The sequence below is a fragment of the Jaculus jaculus genome, chromosome 2, assembly GCF_020740685.1.
Source record: "Jaculus jaculus isolate mJacJac1 chromosome 2, mJacJac1.mat.Y.cur, whole genome shotgun sequence".
In the NCBI taxonomy this organism is placed as follows: Eukaryota; Metazoa; Chordata; class Mammalia; order Rodentia; family Dipodidae; genus Jaculus; species Jaculus jaculus.
This window is the reverse complement of record NC_059103.1, coordinates 89,640,554-89,663,604: the sequence shown is the minus strand read 5'-3', so window position 1 is coordinate 89,663,604 and position 23,051 is coordinate 89,640,554. Positions and strand designations below refer to the sequence as shown.

At 36.4% G+C, this 23,051-nt stretch overlaps 1 protein-coding gene across 16 annotated transcripts in view; it reads right to left on the bottom strand.

Moving 5' to 3' along the window:
• The window catches only part of Camk2d (calcium/calmodulin dependent protein kinase II delta), a 295,467-nt gene that overhangs the window by 50,595 nt on the left and 221,821 nt on the right, over nucleotides 1–23,051 (bottom strand). For all 16 annotated transcript variants that reach the window (XM_045143310.1, XM_045143306.1, XM_045143304.1 and 13 more), the window contains exons 7-10: nucleotides 17,982–18,084; nucleotides 11,375–11,458; nucleotides 3,849–3,943; nucleotides 839–961 (exon numbers count right to left, since the gene is read on the bottom strand). In XM_045143310.1, the coding sequence (XP_044999245.1) occupies nucleotides 839–961; nucleotides 3,849–3,943; nucleotides 11,375–11,458; nucleotides 17,982–18,084 (405 nt within the window). The remainder of the gene's footprint in view (nucleotides 1–838; nucleotides 962–3,848; nucleotides 3,944–11,374; nucleotides 11,459–17,981; nucleotides 18,085–23,051) is intronic.

Genomic DNA, 23,051 nt, shown 5'->3' with positions numbered 1-23,051 from the left:
ATTTGTATTAGACTGCCTTCCATTGATTTACCATCATATTCATTGGCCTAACATTTAACTCATCCCTTGAAATTTACTGTAGGTTTTAAGATTACGTTCCATCACCCCTGGCTGCCAAGAGTACCACTGTTTTTCCTTACTCCTTCTACAAGGTAGTCCTAGTACTGTGGCCATCCTTAATTGTACTGTAACAACACTGTGCTTTTAATCCTCAGGCATATTTCTAAAGCTACTTAGAATAAGCTTTTCTTCTGGGATGTAGTAACTCCAGTTGTTATTTTGCTTTTGTTTTTTAAAGTTTATTTGTTTTTTGTTTATTTATTTATTTGAGTGACAGACACACAGACAGAGGCAGAAAGAGAGAGAGAAATAAAGAGAATGGGCGTGTTAGGGCCTCCAGCCACTGCAAAATCACTCCAGATACATGCGCCCCCTTGTGCATATGGCTAAAGTGGGTCTTGGGAAATGGAGCCTCGAACCAGGGTCCTTATAGGCTTCACAAGCAAGTGCTTAACCACTAAGCCATCTCTCGGGCCTCAAGTGTTATTTTTTTCTTAACATCTATTCACGAACATTGTTAATAACTGATAAGAGGAGTATTCATTTTTGGTGTCACTGTACACAGTATTAAGTTAGCAATCTATATGGATCAGACTTTTCTACTAGAAATGATGTATTTTACCATTATGGAATTCATTTTCTAAGTAAAGATGCACTCATTTTAAGTATTGTCTTTTTCTTCAGAAGTACTTAAAATCCATAGAAGGTATGAAGTGTTTGTTTTGCATGTTTGTTCTGTGCGGGGGGTGGGTGGGTGGGAGGGGGAACAGTTACTTACACAGATCCAAGGGTGCTTCAGTGCCTCAGAAGCTGTGATACGTTTGGCAGGATTGATGGTAAGCATCTTGTTGATGAGGTCTTTGGCTTCAGGAGTCACTGTGTCCCATTCTGGTGATGGAAACTTCAAAAATATAAATTTATAAGATGTTTTTAAAGTACTCACGCTAATTTGGATAGGAAGGTATATTCCTATAGCCCCAGCAATTTGGGAGGCATAGGCAGGAGGAACAGGAGTTTCAGATCCAGGCCAACCCAAGCTACATGAGATCTTGTCTCAAAATAAACAAACAAGAAAAATAGATACACAAATTTAAACAGGGAAGAACCAAATATATTAATAATTTCTTTTAAAAATATTTTATTTATTTGAAATAGAGAGGGAGAAAGAGAGTAAGAGGCCGATAGAAATAATGAGTTGATTAGGGCCCCTTGCCACTCCAAATGAACTACAAATGCATGTGCTACCTTGTACATCTGGCTTATGACGGTACTAGGGAATCAAACCTGGGTCCTTAGGCTTTGCAAGTAAGTACCTTAACCACTGTGTCATCTTTCCAGTCCAGCCCTATTAATCATTTCTTTAAGTAGTGAGTTGTTTTATAAATTTTCCTATTGTATATGTTAAATTATATCTTACAGTCATTGATTTTCTTATTTTCCCAATGTATAACCTTACATATATTAAAGAGTAACTGATAAGAGACCAACCCATGTACTCAATTGCGTAATATAATATTAGCTATATTTTAACATTTAGAAAACAACCTCAAATGCTTGTATTTACCTCAAAGTATATTTTCTTTAATCAGTAAATGAACTCATATATACCTCTTAAACAATTTTTATCTCTTTTTTTGTTTGTTGCTTGAAATAGGCTTTTACTTGATGGTCCTGCCTGGCCTGGAACTCACTATGTAGAGTAGGCTGGCCTTAAACTTGTAGCAATACTACTGCATCCAGCTCTTGAGTGCTGGGATGGCCAGAACGTGCCACCATATCTGGTTCTGTTAATAGATGTGTGTGTGTGTGTGTGTAATTGTGTGTGTGTTCATATGTAACACAGGTATACAGTTTCATGGCACACATGTGCAGGCCAGAGAACAACTTTCAGGTATTGGTCCTCCTCTTCCACCTGTTTAAGGCAGGGTTACTGATCCATTAGGCAGGCAGGCCTACAAGTGGCTGGCAGGTATCAGGAGGGTGTCTAGTTGCATGAGGGATCTGAACTTAAGACACTCTTGCTTGTGTGGCAAGCACTTTAACTGCTGAGCCATCTCCCCAGTCCACATGCCATCTTTCACATACTTACTTGAGAAACTAAGTAAAAGCTGACTGAAAATACATGTGTTAATGTCATTGGGCTACTATGCCAAAGTTAAGCATGTGGTATTACTCACAGTACCTGATCAGTAATCACACAGATAGTAAAATGGTTGTAATTCCTATGAAACAACTGACTTATTAGTCAGGATTCTTTGGAGAGTTACAGTGAGAGACATATGAGACTGTTAAGAACTTCAGTAGCATTCTCAGTTAACACTTTAGAAGTTTAATATGTAATTATAAATTTCATCAAACTGCCTAAAAGACACCAACTCCAGAGTTTCCCTTAATACCTTATTATATGAATAACTATAAAATAAATCTAGTTATCATAGCTTTTGTTGGCAATTATTTAACTATAATATTGTATAATAAGCATACTTATTAGAAATGATATTCTTTATGAGTAGGAGAATTTTACATTGCATTAGTTACTAAATTGTAATTTATGAATTAATTATTAAATTATGAGTTAAATTATATAATTATGAATAAATTAAATTTATGAATCAATATACAATCTTGAAAGTCAAAGCCATTGTTACTGGAATTAAGTTAGTAGACTTTCCATAATTGCAGGACAGGCAGTTTGAGCACCAATGACAACAAAAAATATGAGAAAAAATGACTGACTTGATAATACCTATTGTTTAGACAGTTTATAAATCATTAATATTTAATTATCAAAGCTCACCCATTGCTGTGGTAGTCTTCATGACATTATGGCAAAATACTTATGTATATGGCCATGGAGGTGTAAACACATTTAAAGAATTGTCAATTATATAAATTATTCCTGTCTAGGTTTTGAACATAATTTATGAATATGTGTATTTTCTAAATATCCATTTATAAATTAAGTAACTAAGTATTTTTCAATAGTAAAACCCACTGTTCAATTGCATGTTTGTACTGAAAACCAGTAGAGAAACAAGATAAAAAGTAATAAAGGGCTGGAGAGATGGCTTAGTGGTTTAGGCACTTGCCTGCAAAGCCTCAGGACTCATGTTCAACTCTCCAATCCCATGTAAGCCAGATGCACAAGGTGACACAATTGTGCAAGGCTGCACATGCACACAAGGTAGCACCTATGTCTGGAATTTGACTGTAGTTGATGGAGGCCCTGACATGCCCTTTCTCTCTCTCTTGCTCTCTTTCTCATAAAAAAATAAAAACAACCAAAAAATAAATAAATGAAAACTGCCGTCCTGGCATGATGTTAAATTTGATGCATGGAACTCTAAAACTTTAGGGTTAAAATCACATATTTATTATTAAAGAGGCAGTCATCTCTAAAGTTGAGTCTTAATTGTTCTGTTTTAATTACTATGATGTATTTTGAGAAGCAAACTGTTTCCTCACAGATATCAAAGTTTTTCCCTGTTAAGCTTAGGAAGTAGTGAGCTGAAAAAAAATTGCAAAATTAATGTAGTTGCTGTATTTCTAACTCATATTTATTTTTTATTTCAAAGGTAGTCTCACTACATAGACCAGGATAGCTCTCAAGTGCCAGAATTACACAATTACAGGGAATTCCATTACACCAGGCCCTATTTCTTACTCTCTATCAATGCTTCCTCATGGAGAAAGGGAAAACGTTAAAAATCATGGTAAAAACACCTGGTTCTTGGTCAGTAAACAAAAAGAAACCACCATCTACCATGATATGAATACTTGCTACGTACATCATATGCTCCAGCCTTGATCTGCTGATAGAGTCTGTGCTGGTCTTCATCCCAGAAGGGTGGATACCCCACCAGTAGGATGTAGAGGATGACACCTGAGGAGATTCACATATTAATGTAAGTAAACGTGTCTGACCCATAGTGACAGTAAGCCCACCTTGCCCATGTTTTTCATGGAAAGATGCCTCAGAGCTACAACTGTGCCCTGTTATGAAGTTCTTCACTCTGATGGTGAATGCTACTCCCATGTGCTTCAGCATGCCAACACTGGGTCAGTCCACCTCCAGGAGCAAAAAATTCTAAAGACAGGCAGGGTATCATTGTAAGATGAACATCACCTGCCATTTTGGAGGACATATTCTTTTTCCTCCCTGAGTCTTTGTAGGTTGATGGTTAAAAGATCACATGTTGTTTATTTTGTAGTTTATGGATAATTGAAACATTTTGCTAATGATAGTATCCTGGTTATAAATACATGCTCTAAATACTAGGTTTATGGGAGTGTAGATAACATCAAAAAAGACAAAACCATTTTCATTTAATGATCTTAGCTTTCAAATTCATGAGTTTTTGTTTTCAATCAAACAACTAGGCCAGTATCTCAGGAAAGTGGATGGAAGGAGGAGAGGAAAATGCCTGTAAAATACAAAGTCATAACCACAAAATATAGTTTTGTATCTTTTGCAAAAATATGTACTACAGTCATAGTCTGTTGGTACAGAAGAGGGAGCTTTCTTCACGATCACCCCACCAAAACCTGTCTGTGCAAGCTCAGATGACTATGAACCTATACAATGATCCTGTATACTTGAAATCACCTACATACCAAAAATCAGTGTGAGCTCTGGTCTTTTATATAAATAGTGGTTTTGAGGGCTGGAGAGATGGCTTAGAGTTTACAGCAGCTGCTTGTGAATCCTAAGGACCAAGGTTGGGTTCCCCAGAACCCTTGTAAGCCAGATGGATATGATAGTACATGCATTTGGAATTTATGTGCAGTGGCTGGAGGACCCGGCATACCCATTCTCTCTCTCTCTCTAATAAACAAATAACAATGAAATAACTGTGAACCTACAAAATCATCCTGCAAATTTGAAATCACCTATACTGATAATATCAGGTACTAAAATAAAACCTAATGCTACACAAATGCTATGTAAATACATTTGTTACATGTTATTGCTCAGGGATTGATGATAATAAAATGTCTGTGTACAATGAGAATCGATAATACATTTGTTTATTTCCAAATATTTTTTATCTGTGTTGGGTGGATTCTGTAGTTAGAACCTGCCAACAGAGCAGTGACTACATTTATGGATTACTTTAGACAACATGTGATTAGATTTGTAGATTAAAAAAAATATATCTATTCAGACTTTGTCACCAAATGTCACTCCTGCTACTCAATGTACTTTATTACTATGCTAAGGTTTTCAGTTTCTTCTACAGCTGCTTTTTTGAGAAAGGTCTGTTATTCTTCTGGCCTCTCCTGTGATCTCTTTCTTTGCTGCTTTCTTAAGCCTGGAAAGCCTAAGAGAGAAGGGCAGGTGAGCATCTGCACAGATATCCCAGGACTTGTGGTCTCTCAGTTTTTGTACCATGTCTTTGTTGGGGGTGGCATCTTACAGCTCTGCTTATTTCCCATAAGTTTGAGCATCATACTAAAAGATAATGACAGAGTTAAATAGTTTGGAAGCAGTAGTTTAATTGCCTCAGACATTCATAGTCTACAATAGGAATATATCGTTTGAACCAGCTTTGTTTAAAGTAATGTGAAGTTGGATGGAGATAAGAATAAGGTAGAATACTTGAGTTCTGGCTGGGTTGGACCCCTAATATAACAAACAAACATATAAATAACCATCCCTTCTTTACTCTGATAAATCATGTGACAGAATGCCATAGTTTGGACAATGAATGTTTTTAGAAGCCTGGGTATTAGAAACTTGGTCTTCAGGGAGGTGTCATTAAAAGGTGAGGCTTAGTGAGAATGATTATGGTATGCCATTGAAGTAGTCTATGGGACCCTGGTCCCTCCTCTTCCTTTATTTACTCCCAGGTCATGAAGGAAATGTTTGGCTCTAGCCATAGGCTTATCATGTGATTACCATAGGCCAAAAATGATCAGGATCACAGAATGGAATTCCCAAACCTTTGACTCAAAATAAACCCATTCTCTTTATAATTTGATTATGTGAGGTAATTTATTATAGTTACGAAATACTGACTAATAGATTAAAATATTTTGAATAGCATTCTTACAAAAATATTGAAGCTTATATTATCCAGATTGGAAGTTATTCTATGACTTTTTACTGTTATAGACTTAACATGCATGGGAAGCATAGGTTATTTCAACAAATATATTGAAAAGTGAAGAGAAGGGAGAAAGGGTCAGGTGTGAGCCTACATATTAAAATACTTAAAAGAAGAAAATAACAAGCTTGTGACACAATAGCGTAAAGAGGAAAATGATATTAATAACAGTAAGCAATTATTATTAAATTTTAACAACTAGTATCATCATACTTATAAATAAAGTCCTTTTCTATACAGATATAGAGACATGGCATTTACACTTGAATAAAGTAATCTTTAGATGGTGAGAGAATAACTGAGGGTAAGATGAAATGATTGTCCTATTCATTATATTCTGTCTTTTTGTATGTTCAAATTTCCTATAATCAATGGTTTCAAAACTTTCTATCATAAAGAGTTCTATGTCACATTTTTAAAAGATTTATTTTTATATATTTGAGACAGAGAGAGAAAGAGAAAGAGTGAAAATGGACACACCAGGGCCTCTAGCCACTGCAAATGAACTCCAGATGTATGCATCACCATGTGTATCTGGTCTATGTGGGCCCTGCAGAATTTAATCTAGGTCCTTAGGCTTTACAGACATGATCCTTAACCAGTAAGCCATCTCCATTCCCTATGTCATATTTTAATTATTTTATTTTTTAAAATAATTTTGCTGGCTTGTAATTGGGGAGAGAAGCAAGAGAGAATGAATGAATGAGTAAGAATGGCATACTACGGACCCCTGCCATTGCAAATGAATTGTGGACATATAAGTCACTTGTGTACCTGGATTTATATGGGTACTCAGGAATCAAACCCAGATGAGCAAAGAGCAGCAAGGAACAGCCTTTAAGTACTAAGCATCTCCATAGAGCTATATATCATTTTTAGATGAAACTGGTAGGTATAGGTCAGGACAAACCACGTGAGATCACAAAAGCAAGGTAATGGAGGGATTTGAGTGAGACTTCCTGAGTACAGATAAGTGCCTATTTCTAATAGTGTACAGCCTTCTTTTAGGCCCTGTATTAATGCTGTGCTTCACTTTGCTCCATGTCAACTGCTAATGGTGAACTGCTACAATGACAACTTATAGCTTAATTCACATAGATGAGCTGCATGGACTGGGATGGATGGTTTTGTCTTCCTGGGTTACCTGATTAGTGTCATTTCTTAGCACAGCCCAGTGTCTACTCTTAAAAAGAAGACCTAATTGGCAAGAGCTATGGCTAATGACTGAAAGTGTTTCTCTCAAGGAAATCCACAACCAAGTAATGTGCATAATACCTGGTGTTTACGCAATGGTGGTGAACAAGGCTATATACCTCAAAAATAAAGTGGATTTATTGTACCATCCATGTCACTCGAATGAGGAGACTTAAAAGAGTAACTCAAGCCAGGGGCAATGGCCCAGAAATGTAACAAAAAATATTATGATGTTCCCAGTTGTGGCCATTTTCTAAAGAATACATTCTATGAGTATATTTAATGAGAATACTACAGTGAGCTGTGTGGACACAAGTGCATTTCTCAGTGCATGAGTAAAAGATGAACATGGTCTCTAAAGAAAATAGGAGTAGGCTACAAAGACAGCCTTGAATGAGAATGGCTTGTCAGAAAGGGCTTCAACTATTTGCACATTGTATGAAGAAAGCCAAAGTAAACATAGACTAGAGAAAAGTGTAGTGCTGGATATGGCAAAACAGGCTGATATCTGTAAGAAGTCCTATGGAAGAATGAGGGAAAGAATGATAAACATTAATAATTAATGGTAATAAGATAATCATATGGGCTGGAGAGTTGGCTTAGCAGTTAAGCGCTTGCCTGTGAAGCCTAAGAACCCCGGTTCGAGGCTCGATTCCCCAGGACCCATGTTAGCCAGATGCACAAGGGGGTGCACACGTCTGGAGTTCATTTGCAGTGGCTGGAAGCCCTGGCGTGCCCATTCTCTCTCTTGCTCTCTGCCTCTTTCTCTCTCTCTCTCTGTCGCTCTCAAATAAATAAATAAACATAAATAAAAAAAATTAATAAAGGTGTGTGCCACCAGGCCTGGCCAATTAAAAAAAAAGATAATCATATGAGGGCATTATAATATTCAACTGATTACCATACTAATGATGCTGAGTCAACTATTGATTTTTTAAAAAATGTATAGTAAGGTTTCATCAACTTAGAAGAGCATATTCCTAAAGAAGCTCTAATAATAATAGTAACTAACACCATCACTTCTATGAGGCAACTCGTCTGATTACCTCCATTTATAAGAGGAGGGTGAGATACAAAGATCAAATGATTGAAGAACCTTGTGTATTCTCTTACCTACAGTACACATAATTTCGACCTGTGAAGTGGGTAAGAGGGAGGGAGAAAAAAAAAAAAACAAGAGAAAATAAGAAAGAAACTAGGTAAACAAGAATGGATTAAGAAAAGGGCAGGAGAATCTGAAACTGAGCTTTGGGTCAAACAGGCAAAGAAAGCCCATGAAATTTCTGATGTGCCCAGGGCCTGGAAGGTGGCTGAATACTTTGTATAAAACACTGATTCCTTCTCGGGCCCACAGGTAACTAAAAGCAGGATAAAAGCCTGGCACTATTTTGTATACATCTTCTTTTCTTTGTGGCAGTTTCTCTTTAATTCCTCATAGACATGTTAATCACTCAAGTAATGTATGTCTAAAAACCCGAGGTACCCAAATCTCTGGTTTCCTTTTGGGGCTCAAAACACAAAAATAAGAGTAATTGTTCTTAATCTGCAGGCACCTTCTAACAGCAAAGCCTGGCAGGACAGTCCATCTCCCAAATGAGGGCAAATATCTATGATAATCAGGCTATACCCTGGAGTAGAGTCATTTTTTCATGAGAACCATCTTATCCTATCATGCAATAAAGACATCTTCAACTGCTTTGCTGAACTACAATGGAGTTAGAGAACAAACTACACTTTTATCAAGACTCCTTATAATTCTTCCTCTGTAAAACTACAGCCCGTGTTAGAATCCCCAAGACTCATTTGGGGGCAGTGAATGCCTTCATTTATATTTGCCAATGTGGCCACACTGATTAAATTTTCTTTCTCTGTTTTTCACCTTGTTTCTTTAATTGAAATGCTGGAATGGATGACCATGCCTAGCCTTAGGAATGCTGGGGTTGGTGTTTTAGCTCCAATACTCAATTAATACTCCTCTCTTGTTACTGGCTAGTGTAGTGTACAGCACATGCTCCCTCTAGTCCAGACAGAGCATTCTGTCAAAACCCCATATCACTCACTAAATATGACTCATAACTTAAATGTTTTCAAGATTATGCATCTCCTCTGTCAGTATCTGCTTGATCTTGGTACACTGTGCTGCCTATAAGTGCATCGATAGAAACAGTTTCGGCTGGGAGCTAATTTGGTAAAAGTATTAAAGCTATATGCCAGTAGCATTTTGATTTGGACAAGAAATCTTTAAAGCAATGCTTTCACTCAAGGGAATGCTGGAGTTCATTTTAGAAGACAGTTTCAAGTAGGGAGGAGAAAGATAGAGCTTGGGATGCATCTAAGTTCTCACCCTTTAGTTAAGTGCTATTCATTAGAATATTAATGTCTGTTTGCATTTTAAATTACTTTACATAATACAAAATATTTTCTTTTAATATGTATTATATTTGGCTCTCCTAACATTTTGCAAAAGTAATATGTTCTTATTATACAGTTAAAGAACAGTTAAGAAATATTAAAGAGACAGTGTTAGTTGACACAAAGCAAAGACTTAAAACCTGGTGTTGTGACTACAAATATAATTCTTTGTTCATAACTGCGTTTCTAGGCACAGAGGTAACTCTAAACATACACAATTCAACCCACTGTGGTTAAATTCCAAGTTGTTGGTGGAGATGTAAAGCTGACAAGAAATGTTGTGTGAAAATATCTAACACAATGATACTATGGTATTGTTTTATTTATGTAAAATCAAAACAAAATATAAAGTTATGTTTAGAGCTATAAATCAATATTTTTAATCACCTCCTGCCAGGACTGTTGACAACTGTGAAGCAGTGAAATTGTTCTACAGCACAGTAAAGCCAAACTTTGGTAGTTAAACACCCATTTATAGACCTGTAGCAATGATACAATCAAGAACTTAGAAGAATAATTTGTGTTGATAACCTTAATAGAAATACTTCAGAACATCCCGTTCAAGGGCCTCTTTATTGTAGTCTTTCATTTATTGGAATATATATAGAAATTCCATTATAATGACTGAAATTCTCCCTATTCTGCCTAAATGAGCACAGAAATCTTGGATGATTAGAGCAACACAACTGAGGCCTAACCAGGGTTCTTACTCTACTAATAGAGTTCACCTCATTATTTTTCATGATCTACTCTCTCATTCTTTCTTTTTTATTTATTTATTTATTTATTTATTTTGGTTTTTCGAGGTAGGGTCTCACTCTAGCCCAAGCTGACCTGGAATTCACTATGGAGTCTCAGGGTGACCTTGGACTCACAGCGATCCTCCTACCTCTGCCTCCTGAGTGCTGGGTTAAAGGCGTGTGCCACCACGTCCAGCTTACTCTCTCATTCTTATACTCCTCCCCAGGCATCCTGACTAAACAACAAATTTTCCCATAGTTTAACTACGATTTGATACTCCACATCTTTGTTCTCAGTGTCCAAGACCAATACATTCGTGTTACCAGAAAACTAGTGAAGAATATAATTTTTCCTACTCCAGACCTACTGAAGAGGAACAGTAGTCTATGCCTTAATTGGCAATTCATGGTGTCTTCTTCCATAGATATGTGAGAACTTCCAAGATGTCAATGCATGCCATCAATTCCAAGTGAAAAATAATATTTCAAAGTCAAACAATACTGCTTGCTCTAGGATGAACACGTGTGTCCTCTTCCAAATTCATATGCTGAAATCCTAAACCCCACTGTAACATTGTTAGGAGGGAGGAGCTTTGTTAGGATAAATACCTCAAGCATGGGACTAGTAACCCCCAAAAGAGGCCCTGGGGTACTTGCTTGCCCTTTTAGCCATGTGAAGACGCAAAAAGATGACAGCAGATCCTTACTGGACAGGGACTCAACTGACCCTTGATCATACACTCACCAGCCTAAGAAGTGTGTGAAATAGTTTTTAGTTCTTTAATCCACTCCATCTCTGATGGTTTGTTATAGCAGCTCAAATGGAGACAGACAAATTTACTTGAGAACATGATTCCTTACCACATGCCCACATATCCACTGGCTTTCCATAAGGATCTTTACGTAAAACTTCTGGAGAAAGATATCCCGGTGTGCCAGCAAAACCTAGGGAAAACAAATGGTCACACATCAAAGCTGACTTGACAGAATCTGGATGAAATGGGAAACTGAAGAATCACTTTTAAGAGAAATAAGCCCAGAAAATATAAGAGTTCAATATATACCACTAAATAGGGCACATTGGTAACTACAAACTAACAGATGTCTTAGGAACATTTAGATGAGTCACTATTGAAAGTACCAACTAAACGCTCAACCCAAGAAGATATGGGATGGAAATGGGATATCAAAAGAATGATTCAATTATATAAAATCAACATAAAATTCAGAATTCAATGACATATACTTAAGTAACAATAAAATTTTAAAAATATTTAACTTACTTTTATTTATTTATTTGACATAGAAAGAGGAAGAGAGAAAGAATGAGTGGGCCAGGTCCTCCTGCTACTGCAAACGAACTCCAGACATGTGCTCCCCCTTGTACATCTGTCTGGGTCATGGGGAATCAAATCTGGGTCCTTTGGCCTCACAGGCAAATGCCTTAACTGCTAAGCCATCCCTCCAGCCCAATAATAACATTAAAAAATACTTTTATTTAATCATATGCAAGCAGACAGAGATAAGAGAGAAGAGTATGGGCACACCGGGGCCTCCAGCTGCTGCAAACAAACTCTAGATGAATGTGCACCTTTGTGCATCTGGCTTTACATGGGTACTAGGGAACCAAACCCTAGTCTTTAGGCTTTGTAGGCAAGCTCATTAATTGCTGAGCCCTCTCTCCAGTCCAACAATAACATTTAAAACTAGACTCTAGAGTAAAATATTTCCTATTTCTGTAAAAAGGTTTTTCAAATAAAAACTACTTCCTTAAAAACACCAAAGGTAACCACTGTCACTTGAAAGTTTTCTTTTAAAGCACAGCTGAGAACTCTAAAAATCTCTGAAAAGGACATGTAATCACAAATATCTCTCCATCCTCAAATCAGTGACGAGGCATACATTGTGTTTACTCTGATGCAAACTCTCTAAGAAGTGATTTACTCCTCATTCATGTGGTGGATTTATACTTATTAGCCAGACACAGTTTACAAAGAAGAATAAAATGAATATAAGCCAGGTGCACATGTCTTTAATTCCATCACTTGGGAGGCAGTGGTAGGAGGATTGTTACAAGTTTGAGGACACCCTGGGACTACATAGTGAATTCCAGGTCAGCCTGGGCTATACTAAGACTCTAACTTGAAAAACAAACAAACAAACAAGCACACATAACCAAACACAAATGAACCCAAATATATATGACACAGTTATATCTCTGAATAAAAATTGATTGGAACATGAGACTAAGTACTTTTGTTTGTTTGTTTGTTGGTTTTGAAGCTTAAGCATTACATGGACTGGTGCTAGTCCACTGAAAGCTCATGGCCTAAAGTTTGAGGTATATGGGAAGGTGTAATGTTGAATTATTCCAAATATGGATGGTCATAGATGTTGCAAAGAGCTGCCCCACACCTCTGGTATAATTTACTTGCTGTCTCCATTACTACCACCTTCTCTAACTCTTCTTGAATGAGACAAAAAGAGAAACCAATGAGAAACTGAAGAGAGTCCAGATGGGAATCTATGTTTGCATGTGTACTTTTCCATATCCTGACACATTTGTTATGCATTTGTTTTGAGCACTTGACCTGACTGGCTTCTTTAAGGTCTATTGATAGTAAACTTTTCATTCTTATAATGATACTAATTTTTTTCTAATTTCAACATAAACATTTTCATCTCAGCATTCTCCTTTGTTGTTTACATTTATCCCTCTCCAACCACTCTTTCCTATGTATTACACTATACAGTTTAAATCAGTGAACTTTATGTCTTAAATAGCTTGGAAGAAATGGCTAGGAGCAGGAAATATTAATGATATTCTCTCTAGGGAAGGTAGAAGTAAATTACTACAAAAGCATAAGAAATGAAAAGATCTTTAATACATTTTCAAGTCATTTTATCAAAGTTAGTGACATGGGCCATCACTTCTAACATTTGTGGCTAGTATTCAAATAGTCTAAGATTAGAAACTCAGAGGTGAATAAAAATCTAGACTTAAAAAAAAGAGAAGTAAAAAATATAGTAAGTAGTTTATATGTTATGTTTTATATATTCTGTCACATACATATTATTTATTTTTATGTGCCTCACAAAACTTTTAAAATAAAATTGCATGAAAGTTGGGTTGGAGAAATGGCTTAGTGGTTATAATGTTAGCCTGCAAAACTGAAGCACCCAGGTTCAATTCCCCAGGACCCATTAAGCCAGATATACAAGGTGGCACATGTGCCTGAAGTTTGTTTGCAGTAGCTGGAGCCTCTGGTGTGCCTATTCTCTCTCTCTTTCTCAAATAAATAAATATAAATAAAATAAAATAAACCAAAAGATTGTATGAAAGCCTTGAGCTCTGATATCACAGATAAAGTGTATTACTATTTTTTTTATTAAAATGACAAAGCCTTTCTCACTTAAATGTTGACATTACATTTTAAAAGTTTTTTTTTTAAATTTTTTATTTATTTATTTGAGAGAGACAGACACAGAGAGAAAGACAGATAGAGAGAGAAAGAGAGAATGGGCGCACCAGGGCTTCCAGCCTCTGCAAATGAACTCCAGACGTGTGCGCCCCCTTGTGCATCTGGCTAACGTGGGTCCTGGGGAACCGAGCCTCGAACCGGGGTCCTTAGGCTTCACAGGCAAGCGCTTAACCGCTAAGCCATCTCTCCAGCCCTGACATTACATTTTAAAAGATAAAATGTATAGGTCAAATATAGAGGCTATGGTGGCACATGGGCTGCTTTTGGTTATTCTGTAGACTTAAGAAAAATGACTTAATAAAAAAAAAACAGAATGGAAAAAAAGTGTTATTTTCTCAAGCTTGGAAATTGTGCTTGTACACTTCTGAAATGTGAAATTTCTTTAGGACTTAAGGTATATCTTTTAAAAAGATATTACTGCATAAGTACCTTAGCAAGCACATAACTCCACAGCACCATCCTGACAGAAATTGTACTGTTAATCTACTGATGTGTCTCTGGGATCCTTTTGCTTTTAGAAATTATCGGTATTTAAAAATTTTGTATGTTTTTTATTTTGATTTCATTGTTTTATATTTATATTTTTTTATTTATGAGACAGAGAGAAAGAGGCAGATGAGAAAGATAGTGCGGGAGATTGGACATTCCAAGACCTTCAATCACTGCAAACAAACTCCAGGCACAAGTGCACACATGTGCATCTGGCTTATGTGGGTCCTGGAGAATTGAACTTGGGTCAGCTGACTTTAAGCACCTTAGCTACTAAGCTCACTCTCCAGCCATATTTTGGTTGTATTGATGTCATCAACCTGATAGTCATATTCTCATTCATTGATTTGCTAGACAGCTTTCACTAACTATCTAAGTCTGTCACATTTTGTTTCATACCAAGACGGCTTTGATACCATACTCAACACCTCCTTTGGCTCAATTATGTTCCTCAGTACTGTTCCAGTTGGTTTCATAACAGCTCTGTGAAGGAGTGTTTTATGAGCCCCATGTAGAAAGTGGACAGTGACCTTACAGATTTAAGTGACTTGTATGTCATAGAACTATTTAGAATCAGAGTCAAGATATAAATTCAGGTATTCTGATTCAAAAAGCATATTTCCCCCCATTACACACAGTCCTTTCAAGCTCTATGTAATCTGGCAGAGGAGATAAAATGCAGGGTTCAAAATTAGAGAGTTTGAACGATCCAAATTCAGCACTCTTGTATTCAAGCTAATGCTTCTGGGGTTAATTTTGAGCCTCATCCATGATAGTAACCTGTGTTAGTCCTGATATCCTACCATTAATTCCTTGTTGCCCAGTTATAATGACTATACCCTTAAGCCCAAGGTCTTGTTTCATAATTGTGTCCCACTACCACAAGTCTTTTTTGCTCTAGATAAGACTGAACCCACTGTCTGGGACTTTGTTTTCTTAAAATGTATTCCTTTAGAGTTCTAAGTCCTTGTTCTTTATGCTGAACGGTACTCCTTGATACTATGTACTGCCTACTTCAAGCTATCACAATACATAATTTGAATGGCTGTGTTAGACTAAAAGGATCCTTGCTTTGGGGTTCTTAAATGATTTTCCACACTATTATTAAAATTAACATTACATAATTATGTCCCTGTCCAGTAATAACTCTTCACCAGAAGTCTGAAACCTCTCAGATGAAGCAAAACCATTCAATAGGATGCAAAGTCTTACCTCATTAACAATTATTCATCCTAGTATACATTATACTCTAGCTGAATCAAATGTTTTATTTGTAAAACAGAAAAAGGGTTTAGCCTCTAAACCTGTACCTTTGATATTCTTTCCCCAGTCCCCCACGCCCACTGGTCTTTATGTTCCTGCATGCCAATGGACAAATTTTCACTTATCTCTCAGACAACTGTAGGTGCTAGTTCATTATTGAGTTTCTTTCCAGTAGCAGAATTTCATTGTCTGCCCTTTGTATTCCCAGAATACCATTTGGATGCTATGTTAAGCTATTTGGCCCACTCTGTAGGGCAAATAGCTACTGACATAAAATTTTCTTCTCCTTGGGGGTTATGACTGCCTATGTAATTTATGCAACTCCAGTAACTTACTCTGTCTGTCTCCCTGACAGCCTTATTTTTCCTACTGAATCCCCAAGTCTTTTATTGTACAGTCCTCAAACATGTTGTCCAAAATCCCACCTAGAATACAGAGATCCAATTGATCTCCAATTTATAGATCTAAATTCAGGTCTTATAAACATCTTCTTTATAGTAAATTAGTATAAACATATTTAAATGCAAAATTATGACAGTGCATTTGTCGATATTACATTCATCAGGAGGGGAATTGTGATAAGGAGACAGAGTGAATGGTGACATTAAGCTACGAAGAGATCACAATAAAGCTAACAGAACTACTGATGTTGCTGGGCAGCAGGAAACATGCTCCTGAACTAGGCTGCTGCAAAGTACTTGGGAAATGTTGCCAGGCCATGCAGTAGCAAGCTGGGAGATTAGAAAGTTAAGGCAGATCCTGGTAGCTATGTGTAGATCTTAGAAGATGTGCATGTTAGGATCACAGTAGAAAAGCAATTTCACAGAAAATAAAAGGCAACTTTTGAGTTGCTCTGTTATTTGGAATGGAGGAAACCAGATATACAGGGTATTTAACAATTACTAATCTTGGCACAATGAAAGTCAGTGCACAATTAAGACGAAGGCTTGAGGAAAGGTTGTATTTTATAACTACATATGGAAAGTGGGCTACTACTAGGTAATGGGAGAGAGAAAGAGAACATAAATGAGCCCATGGATCAAATTATTCATTCAAACTGCACGCTGGGAACAATCCACAAACTTGGCTAGAAATACTATGATTCATAGTCATTTAGAGCTGAGATCTTCCTTAGGTATAAACTTTCATGCTCAGAAGGCAGTATCTCAAAGTTCAGTATCTTGGAAGTTGATAATGTTGAACTGAAAGAAAGAGCACAGAAGCAAGATCAATCTGAACCTCTCCTGTTCTTTCTCCTGCTACTTTCTTCCCATGAACTATGGCCACAGAATCTGAAATCCCTTCCCCAGCATCAGCTATCAGCCCTAGAAGAAGTCTTCTAATCTTCCTTTGCACTTCTGTATATGATGCTCTTCCCGAGTTACTTGAAAGTATTTCACAAGCCTCTCATCCCAGACCAAATCTTGCCCTATGATCTGAAAAGAAAGAACACTACAGAGAGAGGCCAAGAAAAGACTGGTACAGACAGGCCTGGCTGGTGTCCCCACAGTCTATTCCCATCAGGACAGTTTCATTTCTCTTCAGCTGTTCATTTTTTTTCTCAACCCTAGCTTAAAAACAGTTTTCCCTTGAAGTTTGGGTATTCCTTTCATGAAATAAAATGCCATGCTTTTCTCTTGTTAGCCTGTCTCATGATAGAGGAAGGTTAGCCATGCCTTTTATGGCATGTGAAGACAAATAATACACATTTCCACCTCCACAAAAAGATAGAGAACTTTTATCACTTAGCATTTTTGAAATTATAAGAATTTTAGTGATAAATGGCCATAAAATAAAGGCCATTAAGATAAAACATGCCTATATATATGTATATGGCATAATATTTTAGTAAATCTTTAACAAACAATAACAAAACAGGTAAAATATTTTGTCTTCTTTACCACTTACTAACATAGCAGTATTAGCATCACATGAGGTTGTATCACCAACTAATTTACTCTCAAATAAAAAAGTATATTTTGCATATTAAATCTTCCTATCCAATCTTAGTGAATGATTCATTTTATCATCTAACTTTTTTTTAAAAAGCATAAGCATCCTTTTCTAATTAATGTTTTCCCTTCAGTTACCTCCTAACCATTAATCAATGTTATGTCAGGTCTAGTATCTTAAAATAAGTGAAACTATTAGTAGGATGACCATCTTTACTTTATGGTGACCAGGACATGGGATTAGGAAGCCAGAAGCACTGTGCTGAGAGCAGCCCCACTTACCGAACCAAGCCTGCTGGTCTCCTTGGACTTCAATGGCTAATCCAAAGTCTGCCAGTTTCACAGCTGCTCCCTTGGATTTGCTAGCTAAAAGCAAATTCTCAGGCTTTATTTAGAAAGAAAAAAAAAAGAGAGAGACTTAAGTGAGAACCTATTTTAAGTGACTACTTAAAACTATCAACATTTTTATAAGATTAGGGGAGAAAAAAAAAAAAAAAAAGACAGCCATGCACTGCCATCTCTCCCAGAGACTGCTAGTCCTAAATTCCAGGGAAAATATGGTTAGAAAATTAAGAACAATCATATGTGCAGGCTTCAGACAGATACATACGTGTTCTGGAGAGAAACTGAGCACAGGGGAGAGATCCAAGCACTGAAGCACCTGTCTTGACCTGCACACATGTTTCCAAGGAGCATTCAAGGTGCACACTTGGCCCCATACATTGACATAGAAGCCTAACATTGCACAAATATTCTCAGCAGAAAGAAGCTTGGCACAATGATAACCAGAATTGGACATGTACCAGTCTACAGACATTTGGCAAATGAAACTGTGCAAATTAAATCCTACTTGATTTTAAGAGTTTGGATCCAAATGTAATGATTCTGATTCCTCAATGTTTCCAAACAATTTTTGCACAAATTTTGGAGACGTTCTTTGAGTTATAAATTAAAACTGCTGTCTTTAAAAATCTGTTTATTCTTAAAGACAGAAAGAGTATAGTATTTGCCAAATGTTACATCTAGCTTTTTTCTTTATGAGCCAGTTTTTAAAAACATAATTTACATTTCCTCAAAGTGTTACTAACACATTACTTATATATTTATTCTCCCATTTCAAAATACTGTGAGAAAGACAGATTTTATTTCTTTGGTACAGATCATTATTTAAAGACTGATAACTCAGTCTTGGAATAAGGCTGTGTCTACACCATTATTTCCCAACCAGTCAATCAAGACACACTGTACCTTGAAAATAAACACTAGAACAAAGCCTTCCATTTTCTTGGACTCCCCTGTGGATGTTAAGAAATGAGCAGGGAAGATAGTAAGGAAAAGGAGGATGGCTAATATACATAGCAAAATCTATCTCACCCAGACATCTGGATGAGCATAATGCTGGAAAATAAATAAATGAATGAATGAATGAATGAATGAATAAATAAATGAATAAATAAATAAATAAGTGTGTGTGTGTGTGTGTGTGTGTACGCATGTATGTGTGTATGTATGTGTATATATATATTTTTTCTTTTTCAATTTCTCTCTAACTTGGGATAATAACCAGCAAATTTGGAGTCATGTCTCAATTAAAAAATTGGGAAACAAAGGTATTTACAAGTGCCAAAACTGTTCTCTGGAAATCTGAAAATTCTATCAAATGGGTTTTGTTTATATGTTGAAAAATAAGACATTTCATAGTTTTCATCAAATATATTTTCTTCTCACTGAACTATTCAACTGTGTGAGTTGTTTTGGCCTTGAGTAAACACAGCCTAAACGAGCATTTATTAATTAAGCTAGCCATGCAAAACAGCAACACCCATAACCAGAACTTAGAAGAAATTAGGTTAAATCTCTAAGAAATCAGAGTGTGGGCAAGTAACTTGTAATTAAGTACCAGACTTCTCCAGGCTCTTGTTGCTCACTGCCATCAGATCCACCACTACTATGATAATTGGTAAATATGAAGGAAACTTTGTGACTTTTTAAGGTTGAAATATGGTTTTGAACTACCTTAACATTACACTCAGTATTTAATTTGGAGTTTGGGATGAAGATATCAGAAAATGAAATCCCTATATGCTGAAATAAATTTCAGTATGACATAGCACTTGAAGTTATTTTGAACTCTTGTTTATCCATATGTTCCAGTATGTAAACACTTTCAAGTATCACATCTGATATTTTACTTTTACAGCAAAAAATTATGGTCTATTGCATTTCTATATTTTTAAAATTTAATTGATATATAGCTTCTCTTATTTGTTTATGCTATAAGTGACTTGGACAAACCACCTTGAATTGTAGCAACATTTGATTCGATTCATTGGTGACTTTCATATTCCAAGGCACTGAGATGTCAGAGGTGAAAGCTAGCACAAACTCATTCAAGGAAGGAATTCCAATCTTTTAATGGGAATCTTTAAGTCAAATGACATTGAAATCAGCTGAGAAAATGTCAGTGCCATTAGATAATAAACTTATTAAAACTTTAATTATAAATACTTTTAACAAATTGAATGGGAGAATTTATGGGCTGGTCTGTGGGTATCATGCCCTTAAATACCAAGTCTCTACCCACTCAGAGATGGGTGTTCTGGAGCTTCATTGTGCATGATCTCCAAATGACTGGCAAATATTCATAACTAGAGATAGCCCAGGAGGCCTCACTGCAGGGTCTTTGAGTCATCTGGGGAAACAACGGATCCATTTGGATTGAGTTTTACCTCAAACCCATGAAGACTGTTCAGCTGCAGCTATGTACAGGAAAAGGCAGGCCTACTTAATAAGAATGGTATACATCTTGAAATTAATAACACTGAAATGATTTTGCACTTATGTATATCTTTAAGGCAAACCATGAAGAACTGTAGAATGTAAGTTGGAAAATTAGGAAAATTTCTGCCTTGATCACAGGATTGTTTCTGAATGTTTGTATCACAAGTTTGCTTTAAATGGTTAACTCCAATGAAATCCAAAATATCACCAAGATGTTATTTCTATATCTCCTTGGAAATATCAGTTTTAATAATTCTGTTCTCACTGTTTGAGCATGGTAGATTTAATCCATAAGAATTTCTAAGGTAATGTTAATGGGAACCAGCACATTTATCCCATTCTTTTCAGTCACTCTCACTTATACTCCAAGTCAAAAATGTACAGTACTACAAATTTTATTGCCAAGTAGGGTAGATGAAATTCTGAATGCCTAAGAAAGGATGTACGATATACCCCATCAAAGTGGGATGACTAGACTCTCATGCTACCTCATTAGAAAGGATCACCGATACATGCTTATTTGCTGGTATTCCACCATTTTGACATTCTGAGATGAGTGAGACAAGCCACATCAGAAACAAGAGGTCTTCCAATGCAGTGACCATGAGGCATGACCACATGAAAAAAGTGGGCAGCATAATCATTCATGGAAAAAAAAAGAGGTAGAAAGTGTGGGGCCATATGTTGGCTCTAACTCCGATTTGTGAACTTGGACAACTCAACTTCTTCCATCTCTCTTACAAATGACACTATAAGGCTTCTAAACTAGATTTTAATAGCATATCTAGGCATGTTTTACACAGGAATGCTGTACTTTATAGGAAAGGTATGCACATTACAGATTAGCTATTACAGGCCCCTGCTGCTGGCCATTTCAATATGTCAAGCACTGATTATTTATAATGAAAATATAAACCTGAGAAATGTTTGTATTAGTGAGGCCAATTCAAGAGCAATCTATTGTTTTAGTCTTGTATATTGAGATTATCCCTAAATTCTTACAGTACAGTCACTTTTTATGTTAGTTTTAAATAGACTGTACTGACATTCCCTCACACAGGTCCCCTCCCCACCCCATTACTTCCTAATGATGCAGGATTTTCCATGACATCTGGTCTTCGTGTCAACAACCATTTATAGCATATCAGCTGTAATGGGCAGCAACTGTCTGCAAGTCCCTTTGTGAACTTCCACATGGACACAACAGCAACATCTTTCAGGATGGTACAAAATTTCCTTGAAGGAGTTCAAGTATCTTAAAGCACTTAAGCAAAGTGCAGAATCACTTTCAGATCTGGACGAGACTTGGAAAATGAAGTAACTCAGGCTCCAGTTCTGTAAAGGTTAGGAGGTGGGAACTTGATACTAGATTTCCTAACTCATTTGAAGTGGTGCTACTGAAAAACCATTCTGAAGGTATGATTTGTTTTCAAAAGGTAGTCTATGTGGTATATACTTTTAGAAATTTTGAAAGTACTCAAAATATTGACCCTCCCCCACACACATGCACACCCTTGCACATCTGGCTTACTTGAGTACTGGGGAATTGAACCTGGGTCCTTAGGTTTCACAGGCAAGTGCCTTAAACTCCAAGCCATCCCTACAGCCTACATTTTAAAAAATATAAAACATTAAATAATTTTATTATCACATCTTATTTGACCATTCTTCTCTTACTGATAAAATATCAATATTTCAGCAAAAAGCTAACTTATTTGCTTTGTTGTGTTTTCAGTATATATATCACTTGTTTCTTTGTGTACATGGTACAAGTTGTTTTAGTATTTTTGTTTTTACTTTGTTTATAGAGTGAATTCTCAATTTCAAGGGTTGAGGACAGGGTCTTTCTAGCTGCTATATATACTTGAGTTCTAAATTAGGAAAAAATACTTTTGTCATTGTCATGTAAGCACACGTATGGTCATCAAAACCACTTTGTGTTCAATTACTTTTGCTTCCTAGACATACTGAGAGAAGCAGAGAATTCCATTGCAGTGGTGCCCATCACATACTGCTTCATACACTAGGCACTCAATATATAGCAGAACAACAAAATAAATTTTTAAAATTTGTCCCATTCATTTTTGTGAAAATATTTAGATTTACATTAGGCATGAATGATACTCCTCTAAGTTTTTGTATAAAGATAATTCTGAGGGGCTAGGGAAATGGCTTAGCAGTTAAGGTATTTGCCTGTGAAGCCCAAGGTCCCTGGTTTGATTCCCCAGGACCCACATAAGCCAGATGCACAAGAGGCACATGTATCTGGAGTTCATTTGCAGTGGCTGGAGGCCTTGGCAAACCCATTCTCTCTGCCTCTTCCTCTCTCTCTCTTTCTCTTCCTCAAATAAATAAATAAAAATTAAAAAAGAGAATTCTGAGAAATACTCGATACTAGTGGTCTTATAATTATTCAACATAGAGAAGTTTCAACTTGTTATCTGTTGTATCTGAAGTTGTAACTTGTATCTGTTAAAGATTTACTGAATGCTTCTCATTGCACTTGCTCTCTGAAAAATTAATTTCTTTCTATTCCAGTAATAAATTAATCTATTTTCTTTGTGGTAGCCT